At 35.8% G+C, this 17,658-nt stretch overlaps 1 protein-coding gene across 1 annotated transcript in view; it reads left to right on the top strand.

The window, feature by feature from the left end:
• Positions 1–17,658, top strand: part of LOC126751252 (facilitated trehalose transporter Tret1-like) — a 46,816-nt gene that overhangs the window by 21,846 nt on the left and 7,312 nt on the right. The window contains exons 2-9 of the mRNA XM_050461366.1: positions 1,780–2,009; positions 2,064–2,194; positions 2,264–2,587; positions 10,188–10,206; positions 10,363–10,453; positions 14,727–14,956; positions 15,937–16,067; positions 16,322–16,683. Of these exons, the coding sequence (XP_050317323.1) occupies positions 1,780–2,009; positions 2,064–2,194; positions 2,264–2,587; positions 10,188–10,206; positions 10,363–10,453; positions 14,727–14,956; positions 15,937–16,067; positions 16,322–16,683 (1,518 nt within the window). The remainder of the gene's footprint in view (positions 1–1,779; positions 2,010–2,063; positions 2,195–2,263; positions 2,588–10,187; positions 10,207–10,362; positions 10,454–14,726; positions 14,957–15,936; positions 16,068–16,321; positions 16,684–17,658) is intronic.

Consider the following 17,658-nt stretch of genomic DNA (forward strand, 5'->3'; position numbering starts at 1 on the left):
CAGTGTGCCGCGAGTTAGCGTCGGTACCAATGATGACGCTGGTTCCTTTTCGTGACATTTCAGCTGAGTTCTTCCTCAACAATAAAGAAGGTGGTTCGACCACATCGTCGCGCGGCATGTGTGCAGAAATTAACTAGCAATATCCGCCGTCGCACTCCAGTTTTGCCGTCATCACAACAGCGGTGTTGAAATTAGGTAAATGAAATACCGTTAATTCATTTCGGACCATCATACATCGGTTCTGTCTTGTTTTAAACGGAGCAGTAAATTTGCGGAGGCCGCCTTTGCATGTTGGAGGTTAATTTGGAGGAAGATTATCCTTCAAACTCAGTCGTTTGATCATATCCACCCGTCATATCCACCGCATTTGAAGCCTGAGAGCCATCAGTTTGGCTTCCGTCGGGAGTATCCTAAGGACCACCTTTTCGAACCCATAGCTTATGGTTCTCTTGGTTTCGCTGAGAGGACCGACGGACCCCGCATTTAGTAGTATCATCGATCACCGATATGTTTCCTCGGTTCTCTCCAGTCATGCATGGGTAATGAGGGTTTGCAGTATCTAAGAATTTCCTCAATCTCACTCACTGAGAAAGGTTCAGCTGGCAGACAGACGCAAGCTCTAGGGCGAAACTGAAGATTTGTTTTGTCCATAGCCTCCAATCTGGCTCCCTTCCATACCTCCCCCACCCAATAAACTGCCTCCATATATAGAACAGCCGATCATTCATCCGCTCATTGTTCGCAGTAATTCTCAGATACCTGACCAGCATGCTTATTACAGTAGCGTTCCGCGATTTCGGCCGCCAAGTGGCGGTCTGCCTTCAGCTTTCTGGCTAGCGCTGACTTGCTTCTTCCCCTTTGTAGAGCCTTTCATGAGTCTAGCAGAGATTCCTTTGCAAGTGCTGGCGATTATACCGCGTATGCAGGCTCAACCCACGTCGCTTACCGGCGAGTTTCCACCGACTTCCCCCAACCTATTGAATTATTAGAAGAGCCTGATGTAAAACTTCCTACTGAGGTATCGGTTCGGTTTCTATATTTCGCTTGCGACGGTTTCGTCACCCCAGGAGCGGCACTCCCAACCGTGACAGATCTGGATATCGGTTTCGACCTTCCTTCACTTCCCTTCGTCATCTTTCCGTCAAAGTTTGTATCTTTAAGCCTAAAACAGAAAAAATTAGGCGAAATCTTGCCTTAACCCCTATATTACTAATATTCACAATACACATATGTTTATCTAATATATAAAATTTCCATGTCACAATGTTAGAAAAATTATTGAAAATTATTCAGTGAAAACTTTATGTATGTTTCAAACTACAGAAGTGATCAATTACAGACTGAAATTTGCTACGAAGCCACGAAGAGATTGTGCCGAATCGGTCGGCGTTCTTTTTGCCAGCAACGTATGGCAGCCCAAGACACATGAACGAGTAGGTACTCCCAGGATGCGATTACATACGTGTGGAATTATGGATCGCTGTCAATCAGCAAGCGATCATCACGATGTTACAGCCCCACTTTTCAAACAACAGCCACGATGTTTGATGGACTTTATCTTAAAGCAACGTATATATGGTGATGTTAGATGCTAGATGTAAACTGTTGAGAACTCACATTCTTCTTTGATGGGTGTATGTTGGTTACACCAGATCAAATCGATGAAATCATTTTTGCGGAAATTCCTGATGCAGAGAAAGAACCAGTAAAGCAAGAGACAGCTTTCATTAAAATACTTAGTGTCGCTAAAGACTGCTTGTTGTTTGTTATCATTTACAGATCACATTATGAATTTTGCTCATGGACTTGGTATCGGATGGGTGTCACCTACGGTGCAAATAATACAATCGCCTGAGACACCGTTAAGCTTTCCCGTAACCGTAGAGCAAGTATCATGGATAGGATCGCTCTTCGGTTTCGGCTTTTTGAGTGGAAATATTCTATTTGGCCTCACTGCCAATCGCTTAAGTCGGAAACTGAATATGTATTTATTGGCGTTGCCAAATATGGTGAATAAGAATATCAGTTATGTATTTGGTGGTTTGTAATATGTTTGTTTTCAGCTATTTTGGATCTTAAACTATTTTGTACAAAATGTAGAGTATCTCTATGCAGGCCGCTTCTTTGCCGGTGTCACCAGCGGCGGCTTGTTCGTTATTGCACCGATATTTTTTAGCGAAATCCTAGACAAAGAGTGAGTGTGTCTATTTTTCATTTTGTAATATGAAACTAAACTTTTGACTTCTTTCCCAAATTTGTACAGTGTTCGTGGCACACTCATGTCCATGGGTATGATGTTTCTCAGTTGCGGTGTACTAATCGGCTTCATTCTACCCACAAAAGTCGACTACTATTTAACGCCGTGTATTGGGCTGGCGCTACCCATAATTTACGTTGTGGTGTTTTGCTTCTTCCCGGAAACACCACAAAGCCTCCTGAGGAGTGGTCGATTTACCGAAGCGGAGACAGCTTTCAATTTCTACAAAGGCATTGACAATGGAGTTAACGTGCAGTTGAGTCGGAGAGTTGAGGAGTCGAAAACAGCAACGGAAGTACAAAGCGAATTTGAATTTCCTTTTTCAGATCCGTAGCCCGGCTTTATCGATTTCGATGTGTTTTATGAGCCTTTTAGTGTTCGTGATTTTGAAGTTATACCCTTATTTCCTGGTCGAATTGGGCATTCCAGCTACTATGTTCACTTCTGGGACAATATCTGTGGTTACCACCACATATTTGTTTAAATTTCTGCCGGAAACAAAGGGAAAATCAATGGAAAAAGACTAAAAAATAGTATATTTATTAGTCTGAGTCGCTTTGTAAAGTACTCAATCAAAATTAAATAATTAAACAGTCTTGAAAATTTCAAATTTTAAGTGCATTTTGTTTCATGGGTTTCTGTATACAAAGAATATACAAATTAAATAATAACTTTTTATTTCCAATGTATATTACACAATTGTACTTAGTCCTGCTTTCAGTTCTGTCAGAACTATTTGCTTAAGACTATAAATATTTAATGCGTGAGATACAAAACTTTATTTGAAATAGTCTCATTATGCTTTCACACATCCCCTCACACGATTCGGTTATTAATGGAATCAAAGAATTTTTAAGAGTCTCCAATATTTTGTGGGTTATACGACAGGCCAAGTTTTCCAATTCTGATCATAAACTACAGTAGAATATATTTAAATTCGTACTTCCATTCGGCCAATCATCTGCGGCTATGCAACCAGGAATATGGCTTATAAGTCACTGCTGGATGCTTTTTGCCTTGTGTGCTTGAGTAAAATTTGCTGGAAGTTCCAATGCGCTCCATCGAAGGAAATATTGCTTAACTGCTTTACAACGCTTTCTAGAACGTCTTACAATATGTGAGTTATCTCAATGATAATAAGGGATGTATTTTACTCATAACATTGTATCTTTGGAATTAAGTAAAAGAAAAAGAGTTTATTCATTTAGGACCATCATACAGGCTCTGGTTCTACCTACATCTTTGTTTGCCAGTAGCTTATGACTATTCGACCTCAATCCAGAGATGCCGTTACTAATCAGCCAGAATTCATGAATCACATCGGCTCTGTCTTGTTTTAGGCTGCGTGCATGTCGGAGCTGCGATAAGCGATAAGAGCGTCGATAAGAGCGAAACGTAGAAAATTGATTCGTGTAATTTAATACAATTGTGCATGTCGGAGCAGCGCGAGTTACATCTCAGGTTACGTCTGACGGCATGCAGTTGTGCACCACATCGCATGATCAGCCAGTACGTGACCAAAACAGCAGACTCAGCATATTTTCAGTCTGTTGGAATGTGCGGTACACCCACACATTCGGGCAGACTCGAGTTGCTGGTCTGATGGCAGAGAGAGACTGATTCTTACTACAGAACAGAAAACAACGTTTTTAATCTATAACTGGCGCAGTCGAACGGAACGGTTCTATATTCTCTCTCAGCTCCGCTCAGCTAGCAAAGAAAAGCTAAATAAAAGCTAAATAAATTATTATTAAACAAAAGTACTGTTATTAAAAGAAAAGTAGCAAAGATACAGCTAATCATATAAATCCCAAAGCAGAACAAAATAATACATTTGAGTTGGAAAATTATAGCAAAAGCAAAAACAAAATTCAAAAAGTGAAAGAATTTGTGAAAAGTGCAAATCAAAAATTATTTTGAGAAAAAATAAAGAAAACTGTTGAAAACCCTAAAAGTGAGCTCTAAAATATTACATTGGATTACTGCATTTGGATTACCTTTAATACAAAAACAACTACAGCAACAGCAGCAACAGCGGAGACAGCAGCAGCAGCTTTAACGAAAAAAAAAAACAACAACGTAAACAGCAACAACAGCAGCAGCAGCTATAGTGCAGAAAAGTATTGTAAGAATAAATTAAATATTGATATTTTAAGAAAACAATTTAAATAAAATGGCTCATAATAATAGGAATTTAGAAAACTGTGTAGTAGCAATTACACAAGTGTTAGAATTAAATGCAATAAATAATCAGAGGTCAATAAGACAAGGTATTGAAAAAGATTTAAAGTATGTATGTAAATTCTTTTGAGGGCAATGCCGGCCAATTGCCAGCATTCATTGAGGCAATAGATAGGATTCTGAGGGATTATTTAAACCAGGAACAAGAAGTTTTTAGAGTATGGTATTAAAAATAAGCGGGAAAGCAAAAAAATATTCGCACGTTGCCCCACCAGCTAGTTGGGAAGATTGCAAAATAAAACTTAAACAACATTTTAAGCCAAGAAAAGATCAGATGACTGTTAATTCAGTTCTTAAATACAGAAGGAGTCGAAGTACACTTAACAAAACCAAACTCTCATACAGGTAATGCAGACATTGAGAGGCTACACTCAACCTTGTTAGAAAAACTAACAGGAATTGAGGATACAAGTCTCTCAACAGAAATGAGGTTACAGATCGTTATAGGTAACTATAATGATCGCTATCACTCAACCATAAAATGTACACCCAATAACGCAAGAAATAGTATTGATCCAACCATTTTAAAAAATACAATAGACCAGAAGAAACAACTCACCATACACAATAGAAATAGGTACAGAGAAGACTATATAGAACTGAGATCGACCGGACCGATAAAAAAGTACATAAGAGTACGGCATAAAGATCAACCGTATTACCGAATTAATCCACTACAGAACGTTCATCCGACTAATATAAAAAGACCAATGAAATTGGCAAATATTGAAAACCCAAACGAGAGGGATGAAGATACATTTAGCTTAAGGGCATTTAATGGGGATAATAACACATAAATTAAGAAAATTAAAATTAAGTAGGAATTGTATTTTTTTTAACGCTTGTGAATTTAAATATAACAATACTACAATAATACAATAATACATGAAATAAGCGATGATACTTTGATCATCAAGAATGTAAAAAATTTGAAACTTATACAAAATTGTGATGACAGAGATTTTGTACTGCAAAATAACTACATATTAAATTTTGAGAAATGTGAAATTAAAATTAATGAAGAAAAATTTAGTAACAACAAAACTAAATTTGTTGATGGACTGATACATCCTGTAAAAATTTTAAACCAAAGCTATGAGTCAAAAATAAAATTTGAAGATATTGTATCAAATCATTTCAAGAAGATTAAAGAAATAGAGGAACTAAAATATCATAAAAACGTATCCTATGGCATAAGTGCCACACTAATTATAACAATACTAGAGGACCCGTCCACGCTTCACTGTGGCTGACACATAGATAATTACAACTACTACCATCTATATGATTTCTATTAGTTGGATTATAACTATTAGTTAATGAGATATAGCATTTTTGTGAAGCAACTTGTGTTAGTTGAAAGTTGAGAAAAATCTCGTAAATGTTAATTTGCTTGCTGGGCTGCTGCTTTTCTCTGTCTGTACTGTATTCTCTGTGTTGAAATAGACTATTTGGTCATTCTCCAAATTAACTGCGAGACGCACAACAGTCGGAAAACGTCCATAAATCGCAAAAGTCAATATCATACAAAGCGCTTTATTGCAGTTCACGTATCGACCGTATCGTTCAAGATCAGTAACCGCCATGTTGCTTCCTTTGGTGACCTATTAACACACGTATTTTATCGATTACACCAAACTGCAATAGGCAACATTGGCATGACTTTTGAATGTGAATTAGACAACAGTGGCGAATATGGTACGATCCATATGTTGTCGACTTCGATGTGTTGTTAACTTCGATATTCACGCTTCTAAATTGAATGCTAAATGTTCTGCCATTGTCATCTGGTGAGCGACGCTGATACATTGGATATCCATCATTTCTAGTTTGTGTTTCCTAAAGAAAAGCACCTGAATAGTGTTTCGTACATTTATTGTCAGACATACAAACCGAAGTGGTATTGTGATGTCCGTAAGGTACATGAACCACATTGATTTCGTATAATTCTGCTTCTATCTCTGGATCAGGAATTTCCGCAGAAATGATTTCATCAATTTGATTTGGTGTAACCACCATCCAAAGAAGAATATGTGCTTGCGGCAAACCTCTTTTTGGCCACTCAACAGAGTACATCCAGCATCTAACAGCACCACATATACGTTGCTTTAAGATAAAGTTTACAAAACATCGCAACTGTTGTTTGAAAAGTTGTCCTCTGACATCGTGACGATCGCTTGCTGATTGCCCGCTATCCATAATTTCATTCGTATGTCATCACATCCTGGGAATACTCGGTCATGTGCCATGGGCTGTCAATATACATACTTATGTTGATGCCAAAACGAACGCGACCTCTTCGTGGCATCGTAACAAATTTCAATCTGTAATTGAGCACTTTGTGTGAAACACACATAACGTTTTCAAGGAATAAATTTCAATAATTTTTTTTTTTTTTTGAATAACCGGAATAAAGAAAGCAAACGACAAATTTGACAATTGAAAAACAAAAGGAAAAAAAGTTGAAAAAAAAATGTTGTATGAAAAAAGTTATTTTTTTTGGAATTGTGCGCCTTTCGACTTTTTCCTCACGAAAAGCATACGGTTTTTTGATTTCTAAACTTTCCTCGATCCACAGCGAACAACCTCTGAAAATTTCATCAAGATTGGTTCAGCTGTTCTTGAGCATTAGCGTGACTAACAGCATTCATTCGTTTGTATGGGAAAGAGAAAAGGGCTCTTTTTAGGGTTTTCCGGCAATTATTCGAATTTTTTTCACCATAAAAACCATCCTTGAGCATCAACGAATATTTTAAAAAAAGAATTGGCAAAATTGGTTCAGGCGTTTTTGAGTTATGCGCCAGCATTTAAAATCATGTTCGTTTTTATTTCCTTTTTAAAATCGTATTTGAAAATTTATTTTCTTCATAATTTTTTTTTTCGGAAAATTTTCCAGAATTTTCTTAAGTATTCTCCTTGTTTGGGCAGAGATCTGTCCGAATTGGTGGTAATCACCGAAATCGGTCCAGGTGTTCTCCAATTATAAGCGTAGTAACTAACGTCACTTTCTTTTATATACATATATTAGAGTGATTCAAAAAAAAAAAATTTTTTTTTCGTTTCGTACTCGGAAAAATAGGTTCCTAGACACCTCTAAGAAAGCCTCTCCCAACATGAGTACATACAGTTTTCTATTTTTTCTTATTATCAGATAAAAAAATTTATATCTCGCTTCCAACTACTTGAAAAAATATTTTGTTCCTTAGATTTTTTAGGAAATTGAATGCTCTATAAAAAAGGTCTCCACGACTTTTTCGTAAACTCAACCGTTTAAAAGATATTAACGGTTGAAATTTGACTATTTTTGGAAAAATTTTTTATTTTTCTTATTAATTTTATAACTCAATGAAAAAAAATTATTATGAATGATGATACACTTAGTTTTGTAAGAAATTTACTGCTCTATAAAAATGGTCTACTACGATATTTCGATTAAGTTAAGCGTTTACGAGATATTCATCGTCAAACATCAATGCATACATACATATGTATAAGGGTGGATCAAAAAAAAAATTTTTTTTTTTCGTTTGGTACTCTGAAAAATAGGTTCCTAGACACCTCTAAGTAAGCCTCTCCAAAAATCTATTCATAATAATTTTTTTTCATTGAGTTATAAAATTAATAAGAAAAAAAGAATTTTTCCAAAAATAGTCAAATTTCAACCGTTAATATCTTTTAAACGGTTGGGTTTACGAAAAAATCATAAGAGACCATATTTTAGAGCATTCAATTTCCTACAACAAGATATTTTTTCAAGTAGTTGGAAGCGAGATATAAATTTTTCTATCTGATAATAAGAAAAAATAGAAAACCGTTAGGCGGAGGACCTTCCCGTTACAATTAAAAACTCATATTTGGAGAGGCTTTCTTAGAGGTGTCTAGGAATATTTTTTGCGAGTACCAATTGAAAAAAAAAAAATTTTTTTTGAATCACCCTAATGTATATATTATATACCAACCCAATTGATCAAAAGTCAGGTGGAAAGACGGAAATTATCATATGGGATATATTGAGGTCTAAATGCATTAATTTCCGAAATTGAAAGATATGTTAGAAAAATGAAATTCATACTTTCGGAGTTGGCGTAATTCGTATACTAATATCACATATGTATTTTTCACAGTAAACTATAAATTCAGTTAATTGTAAGGTATTTATACGGTATAAAGTCAACTAGAAGTTCGAAATTTATATTAAAGATATGGTCCTAGAAGTATATTAATCTAAAGACATTATACAAGGTATGTTCCAAAGTAAACAGGACTTGAAAAAAAAACAGAACAAATGACTTTTTTCGGCAAAATCAATTTATTATATTCAAAATAGTCTCCTTCTGCTTCAATACAGCTTTTTGCACGGTCCAACAGCATGTCGAATATGTGTTTTAACTCGTTGGCCGGTATGGCCGCCAATATGCCGGCGCAAGCCTTTTATATGGTCTCTACGTCTGCATAACGCTTTCCTTTCATGGGCAAACGCATTTTTCCAAAAGGGAAAAAGTCGCACGGTGCCATAACAGGTGAATACGAGTCAAATAATCGGTCACAAGCGTCGATCGATTGTTGGATTCTGAGCAATTTTTGGTCGTCAGTCAATTTGTGCGGAACAAACTGTGCACACACCTTTCGTAAGCCCAAATGTTCAGTCAAAATGCGATAAATCTATGTTTTGGAGATGTTCAATTCCATTTTCATGAATTTCAATGATGATTTCGGCTGATTTTTGATGAATTCACGCACAGTTTCGATGGAATTTCCGGTGATCACGGATTTTGATTGCCCCACATGTTGATCGTCATTTACATATGTCCTCACGACCACTTTGAAAACGTTGAAACCACTCGTGCACTATGCTACGAGATCGGCAATCATCGACATAAACTTGTTTCATGAATTGAAACGTTTCGCTAAAAGTTTTAGTAATTTTAAAACAAAATTTAATGTTGGCGCTTTGTTCGAAGCTCATTTTCGCATCGAAAACACAAACATACTGACACTTAAAACGCAAAAACTTCACTTCCAATTTATGAAATGTCATGAAATTCTCACTGGACAATGGATAAAAATAGCAGATTCTAACGCAGCAGTCGACATATAGATGGCGCTAGGGGGCGCTAGATTCAAAAAGTCCTGTTTGCTTCGGAACACCACCCCGTAGAAACAAAAAAAAACTAAATGAATTTTATCTTAATCCTTTTCACGAATATTTTGTTGTCGCCATGACATTCACTTGCAGCCTAAATCTTGTTACTAAGAAACAGTTACCTTTATAAACAAAAATGTGATTGTGTGTGTTTTTAGAAATAAATAGAACGACTTTCAAATAAGCTCGCAATTTACAACATTATGTACATATTTATCATCTCCGCTAAATTTAATTGTGAGAACGTAAAAGTGAAAGTGCCCACAAAAAACAATGGCACTGATAAGAAAGTACGTTTTGCAATAATTCATTTATATTATAACAGAAACAGAAAAGTCGTAGTAAAAAAGTAAGAATGAGTTAGTTTTTTTCTTTTAGGTCATAGATTATCTCAAATGCACCAGAGCGCACCTTTTATCTAATCACAAAAATTATTTATTTTTATTTTTAATAAATATTTTCGAATTTTATATTTTTAAACTAAATAAATAAAACGATTTATATCAAAATACCATTTCTAATATTATATTTTTACATTTGTGGCAGTTGTGCAACTTCACTGCTGGTGAGCACGTACTTGGCGGCGAAAGTGCCAGAGCAGAGCGCAAAGGACAAGCTGAGCAATAAGCTGAAGGAAAGCAGAAGCGATTACAAAAGTGAAAATTCACGAAAAATATTTATGAGAAAATTTTGTATAAAATACATATTAGTTAATTGTTAGAAGAAAAGTACAAAAGCAAAAATGGTGAGGAAGCAAGGATTAACAATTTTCAGCAAACGTTATCGCATGCAGATTTTGGTAACACTTGCAGGTGAGCCCAAAGAAATATCTGTGATTAATAAAAATAAGAGTTAAAAAATTAAGGACATATAATAATAAAAAGTGCTCAAATGGAAAAATCGATAACTACTCATAATACGATTGACATAAAATTATTGTTATTGTTACTGTGTAAAGAAATGAAGTGCTTATGCTTATAATTATGGCAGAAAATACGAAAAATTATTAAGGGTTTAGTTACGCTATTAACTTTTTTCTCTAGGCGGACAGCGTCTTACTAGACAGCTCGTCACCATGAAAATCTCAATTTTTCAGCCATCCAAGTAAGGATTGGTGCTGCTAAATACATATTTAAAGTAAAATAATCAGATGATATTCTACAAGGGCTCAAAAGCCTATGTTTTGGCGCTTCAACAATGGCTTGTGGTTTATCATCTCACCAAATCCAACACTTTTGCTTATTAAAGACCTATTCAAGCAAACCATTGGCTGAAAATTTTTTTTTTTGTGAAAATCGGTATCGGTGTCGTTTCGGCTCCATGAATCGAACACGCGACGTGCTTGATGGCTTTAATTCATGCTCTAGTTGGATTTCTTAAGCCTACAAACCAAGATCCTTCCGCAAAATCTTCCATAAAATGGATGAGCACTGCTCCAAATTGTTGCATGCGATGGCATGCGGTCTTCTTCGATATTCTGCTGCACAGTTGAAAACAGATCCATGGTTGCTCGAATTACCGACGCTGCTGGACGATTATATCGATTGAATATTGAACGCAGCACGTTACGTCACAGGAACCGAAACATAATTTTGGTAATGTCACGATTTTCAAACGCTATTCCAGTAACAGTGCAGTACGTAGGTTGCTATATATATTTCTGGCCTAATAATGTAAATAGGCATATTTATCAACGAAAATGTTTTTTTTTGTTTTTTTTTTTTTTTTTTTTTTTTTTTTTGTCGATTGCTGTTTTGTTTCGGGCTCATACGCATAGATCCATGATTCGTCACCTGTGACGATCTTATAAACGTCTTTTGAAGCACCGCGATCGTATTTTTTCAGCATTTCTTTACACCAATCCACACGAGCCTTTTTTTGAGCGATTGTCAAATTGTGCGGGAACCAACGAGAACAAACCTTTTTTACGGCCAGGTATTCATGCAATATCGAATGTATGCTGGTGGGAGAAATGCATAGGCATGCCTCTATCTGAAGGTATGTTACATGACGGTCTTGCGTTATCAGTTCACGTACGGCATCGATGTTTTCTGGCACAACTGCTGTTTTTGGACGACCGGAATTCGTCTTTGAGCGAGCGTCGGCCACGATTGAATTCGTTGTACCAGTTTTTCACAGTGCTATAGGATGGTGCTTTATAGCCATACAAAGATTTTAGTTCATCGATGCACTCTTGTCGTGATAATCCACGTCGAAAGTTGTGAAAAATGATCGCACGAAAATGTTCACGAGTTAATTCCATTTTTGGGCCGAGATGAATTTTTTAATTCCCTGTAAATAAAACTATTCATGATTAAATGACAAAGCGTTCTGAGTGATGTTATGCTAAAGAATGTCAAACTTTCCTCTGGAAATGTCAGATTGCACCTGGCTTAGTGTTGCCCTAGGCCAGAATATATATAGCAGCCCTCGTAACAGCTGTCAAAAGGACCAACAGCTAAGAAAAAAGTATTGCCTCTTTAAAACCACACATCTAAATAAAACAAGTATGGAAGGGCTAAGCTCGGGTGCAACCGAACATTTTATACTCTTGCAACTTGCAAGAATCAAAGCCAGGGAAATAATTTAAGGTGTAAAACCAATCATATAGAGTAAAGTCAGTTGGATGTTCGAAAATCCTGATATTAGTTATATAGGGGATTGGCCAAGTTTTTGCTCAAATGTATCTATTTTATCCACAAAGATACACTGTTATGAGTAAAACACGCTCTCTTGTTTTCATTGAAATAACTCACATTTTGGCCAATATATGCGGTACAAGGTCAGCCCGAAGTTCGAAAATCTTCATATTAAGTATATGGGGGCTAAGGGAAGTATTAGTCCGATATACCATTATAAGAGAAAGATTATCCCATAATTTCAGTTATATAGTATATATCAGACATTGATCGAAATTTTCGATTAAAAGTAAACTATAGGTACCGGAGTCTAAACATTCGGTACTTAGGGGCTTGAACAGTTTTTATTGGGGTTAAAGATTTTTTGTCATTAGTTGGCACATAATAAAGTCATTATTCGTGCAAAGTTTTACCCCGTTATTTTAATTGGTTCTTGATTTGTGTACTGGAAACTGAAGGAATCAAGTGGAATTTAAAATTGTGCTATATGGCAAGTAGGCGTGGTTTTTGTCTGATTGGATTTCCTGTAAGGAATCGCGATAAGTCCTGAGTTCCAGAACGTAGCCATATGCAATTTGCTATATTAATTATTTGGACCGAACCAAAGTACATTGTAAGTGATTGCTATTTTTGTTTGACTCAAACAAGAGACATTATAACCAAGTTCAAGTATGCTACCCAGAATCCAAAATTGTCTTTGGCCAACATACCCATCCTATATATTGCCGAAATACTATGCCGAGAGATAGCAGTGGATTTGATGTCTACATTGAGACAAAAAATCAAACGGTAATTATAATTAAATTCCAAGGGTGAATGATAATAAGTTGAAAAAAAATAAGTTGGAAGGACTGTCCTTAATTACTTTGCCAAATATGAGCTGCTAAAGTCGGTACACTTCAGTTGTGCGTTGCGATTTTTACAAGGCATAAAAATATCGAACAAAGAATCGTTTCGAATGTTGGAAAAGGCGAAAGGCTTACGCTGATTCAGTTTTATCAAAAATGCAAGCCTACGAGTGGTACAAAGCATTCAAAGACGTTCGAGAGATCGTTGTTGACATGATTCGATCTCGACGACCTTCCACTCAAAAATCAAGGTGATGCTCATTTTTTGTTTTCGATATACATATGTATGTACGTGGTTTGATGCATCATGAATATTTTCCGGTCGAGGGTCAATAAGGAGTTCTATATGGCCGTATTGAGGTATTTGCGTGAGAACATTCGTAGAAAACGGCCGGAATTGTGAAAGAACATTTCATGAGTTTTGCACGATAATAATGCACCAGCGCATCGAGCCACGATTGTACCCGAATTTACAGCCAAAAACGATATGAATACCATTGATAAACCACCGTATTCACCTGATTTGGCTCCGTGTGACTTTTTCCTGTTCCCCAAACTGAAATTGCCGCTCCGTGAAACCTGATTTCAGTCGATCGAAAGAGCTGAAGGCCATTCCAAAAAATGCTTATGAAAATTGTTTCGAGGACTGGAAAATTCGTTGGCATAGGTGTATTACATTTGGTGGGAATTATTTTGAATGCGACAAAATAAATATTGATGAATAATTAAATATTTTGCGTTTTATTTACAATCCGAGTACTTTTTTGTCACAATGTACATATATCTGAAAAAGAAATTTCGCCGACTTAGCGAGGCATACACTAAAGAAGGAATATTTGCGGTTCCACAAATACGGCAACTGATAAGTCAGGTTAAAAGCTTTGAAGAGAAGCTGAGCGATCGGAAAAACTCATCATGTAATTTTCTAGGAAACCACAAATCGGAAACTTATAAAGCCTTATTAACTGAATTTATAATGTCGTAAAAAGTATTGGAGTGTAATATGTTCTTAAAAATGCATATGCTGGACTCTCATCTGGATTTATGTTCGGCAAATTTGGGTGCTGTGAGTGACTAACAAGGCGAGAAGTTCCGTCAGGATATTTCCTTCATGAAGAAGCGTTATCAAGAAAAATGGATCGCAGGACGCTGGCAGATTATTGTTGGAGACTTAAAAGAAACTTTTCATAAGCCAATTATTCACGTAAATCATAAATATTTTTTCTCTATTAAGGAATAATTTCCTTAAATGTATCTGATGTTTGTACTTTTTAAGAAAATATATATAATTTGTTTTTATTCACATATTTCTGTTTAGTGTCCCGTGACAAAATTAAAGTAAAAATTTTGTTAACGCAGTTTTTTTCGTTATTATTGCTAATCTTGCTTGACATTTTTATTGCTTATTGTATTGCAAGCTACCATATATAATATCTTTTGTATATGTGAAATATTTTTTTTAAAAAAAAAACGCATAAAATTTGCAAAATCTCATCGGTTCTTTATTTGAAACGTTAGATTGGTATGACATTTACTTTTTGAAATATTTCAATAAAGTCCATTTTGGGCAACTTTTTCGAGCATTTCCATTCCATCAGCTCACATAATGACGCTTTCCCATGGCATTGGTCTTGGCTGGCTCTCCCCAACACTCTTAATATTGCAGTCCCCACGAAGCCCTTTAGAATTCAAAGTTGCCGTTGAAGATGTGTCCTGGATTGGTTCGATTTTCGGTTTGGGTTCACTTAGCAGTAACATATTCTTTGGCCTCTTGGCGGCTCGCATCGCAAGGAAGACAAATATGTACCTCTTGGCGATACCACATATGGTGAGTGTAAATTTAATTATTTATATTTTGTATTTAAGGAACGAATACAACTTTCGTATTCATAATTGTAACGTTCCTTAGTTGTTTTCGTATTTTGAAAAGTCTTTCGATGGAAAAAATATTCAATACCAGAGTTTGAAGATTAATTTAAACAAAACAGAAAGACAAAGACAATTTTATTGCCAAAAAAAACCCTTCGTGATCATTTGCCATACCTAAATTATCTCTGGTCATAACTGTGACAGACAGTTTTAACGAGTGAAAGGCATTCGTTAACAAGCAAGCAAACGGAGTAGTGCTAGCAGGCGCTGGGAAATAAATTAATTGTCTTTTGAATATTTTATGATTCGGTCGAAAATAATTTTAAAATAAATCTGTATTGGTATAAAAATATCTTCAAATAAAACATCTTTGTATACTTTTAATAATAATTTCAAATAAACGGACATTCTTGACATAAATAAGTAATAAAATATTCATATAGTTTTTCTCTTTTCTTCAACTGTTGTTTGTCACCCCTAAACTAATTGAGACAGATCTAGAATTATAAATGTAGGTTTTTGATCAGGATGACAAGAAGAATTGAATTCCGAGTGACTGTCCGTCTGTCCGTCGGTCTGTGACTGTAACTTGAATAAATATTGAAATTCCTAATAAAACTTGCTACATACATATGTTTCTTCGCAACCAAGGTAGATTGGTTTGGCATGTGGCAGGATTCGGATCAACGGCGCGATCAGAATTTCCATATTTATAATATATGTATGTATGTATATTGCTTGATGCCGCTTAAATACTCGTTCATGATAATGTAGACTCCCCAAAACACTCTTCAACATTTTCAACGTTTCCGTAGTCGCGATAATATTGAAAACACAAAATTTCTGATATCTCAAATTGGCTTGCACCCTCTTATTTAAGTAAATAAAGAATATTCTTCAGTATAACAGTTTTAAAATTTATTTTTGTTTCATGAACAGCTCTTTTGGATCCTTAACTATTTTGCACAGAGCGTAGAGTATTTCTACGCATCGCGTTTCTTTGCGGGGCTAACCAGCGGCGGACTCTATGTCATTGGGCCTGTCTTTATTAGTGAGATTTCAGCTAAAGAGTAAGTACTTAGTAATCAAATGTATTTGCTCGTGTGTTTATAAAAGTGGGCGTACGAGTATGAGCCGATACTATATAGCTTTGTGTGGATACATAAGTATATGACATATTTGCTTATTCATTGCACTGTGAACAGCTGTTCGCCTCAACTCTTATCTAATTGTTATAATCCGTGTTTTAGTGACTTTATAATTGCTGAATAACAACAACACTTAAAAAATAATGTACATATTTTTTCTCTTAATCATTTCTAAGAATACGCGGCGCACTCACTTCGTTGGCAATGATGTTCTACAGTTGCGGCATTCTAATTGGCTTCATACTGCCCTCTTACCTCGATTATCATCTTATACCATGCATCGTCATTTTCCTATCCATAATATACTTTGCTGTATTGTCCCTTTTTCCGGATACACCCGGGAGTCTCTTGGAACGAGGTCAGCTGGAAGAAGCAGAGAAAGCTTTCAATTTCTACAATAACATTGATAGAAAGGGTACTGTAAGAGAATTGTGCGTCAATGAACTGCAAACGTCGACAGCGATGAGTGCTTTTGAGGAGCTCAAGGCGTCAAAATTAAAAGGAGGGAAAGCCACGTCCATCACTTTGCAAGACTTTTGTGAGTTGGTGTGTTTTTCATTGCATTTACATATTATTTTTTATTCATTGCACATTCTCTATTTCGAAGACGAAGTTTCGTTAATTGTTGAGCCAACTACCTCAACTTTTCTTTATTTTATCATTTAAAACGGAAGAAATCTCTACAATTAAAAGTGTTCCGAAACACATTCAAGGAAATCTCCTTAAAAAACAGAAAATTATGTCAAGAAAAATAGGCTATATCGGCCAGAACAATATTCGACCAAAACTTATTCGAGATGATCTCTACATGAAAGTTTACCATAGCTCGCTGGTCTTCTGACAACACGATTAAAGCAAATTAGACCCAACAGTGTTTTCAGTGACCAGCGGTCAACGGCCCTGAAAGTATCCTTTTAACAGATGAAAAAAATGTTCACAACTGAAAAAGTTTTTAATAAGCAAAATGACAAAATCTAGGCACAAACTTCCAAAGTCGCAAAAACTATTATTCCAAGAGTTCAACATGATCACCATCCAGCATCTGTAATAGCAAAGGTTTTGTTGGAGTCTCCGGTAAAGAATTTACACAAATTTTTCTATGAAAAGGGGGGTAAAACTGAGGCGAAAGTATACCAGCGGAATGTTTTCGAATGCGTGAAAAATAATTAAGCAATACTTCCTTCGATGGTGAACATTAGAGCTGGTTTCATTGCTGCAGATGATTGGCAGTCTCGAAGTCCATTGGACCACAGTATGTGATTGGAGTTGCAGAAAATATCTGTCGAAGAAAGATCCTAGAAAGATATCTAAATAACTTTTTTGAGCTATGAACCAAAATCTCAATTTAGCCTTTACATAAATATAATAGCGAAGAATGTCAGCTCCCCTGTGAGTACATGGGGTCAAGTTTATTTAGACAGGAAATGACTAGTTCAAAATCAACTTATACTTTCAGAAATTCTAAGTCTAGTTTTCCCATTTCCTCTAGTCTATTAACCTTCCGAATCTTGCC

The sequence above is a fragment of the Bactrocera neohumeralis genome, chromosome 2 (assembly GCF_024586455.1).
Source record: "Bactrocera neohumeralis isolate Rockhampton chromosome 2, APGP_CSIRO_Bneo_wtdbg2-racon-allhic-juicebox.fasta_v2, whole genome shotgun sequence".
NCBI classification, from domain to species: Eukaryota; Metazoa; Arthropoda; class Insecta; order Diptera; family Tephritidae; genus Bactrocera; species Bactrocera neohumeralis.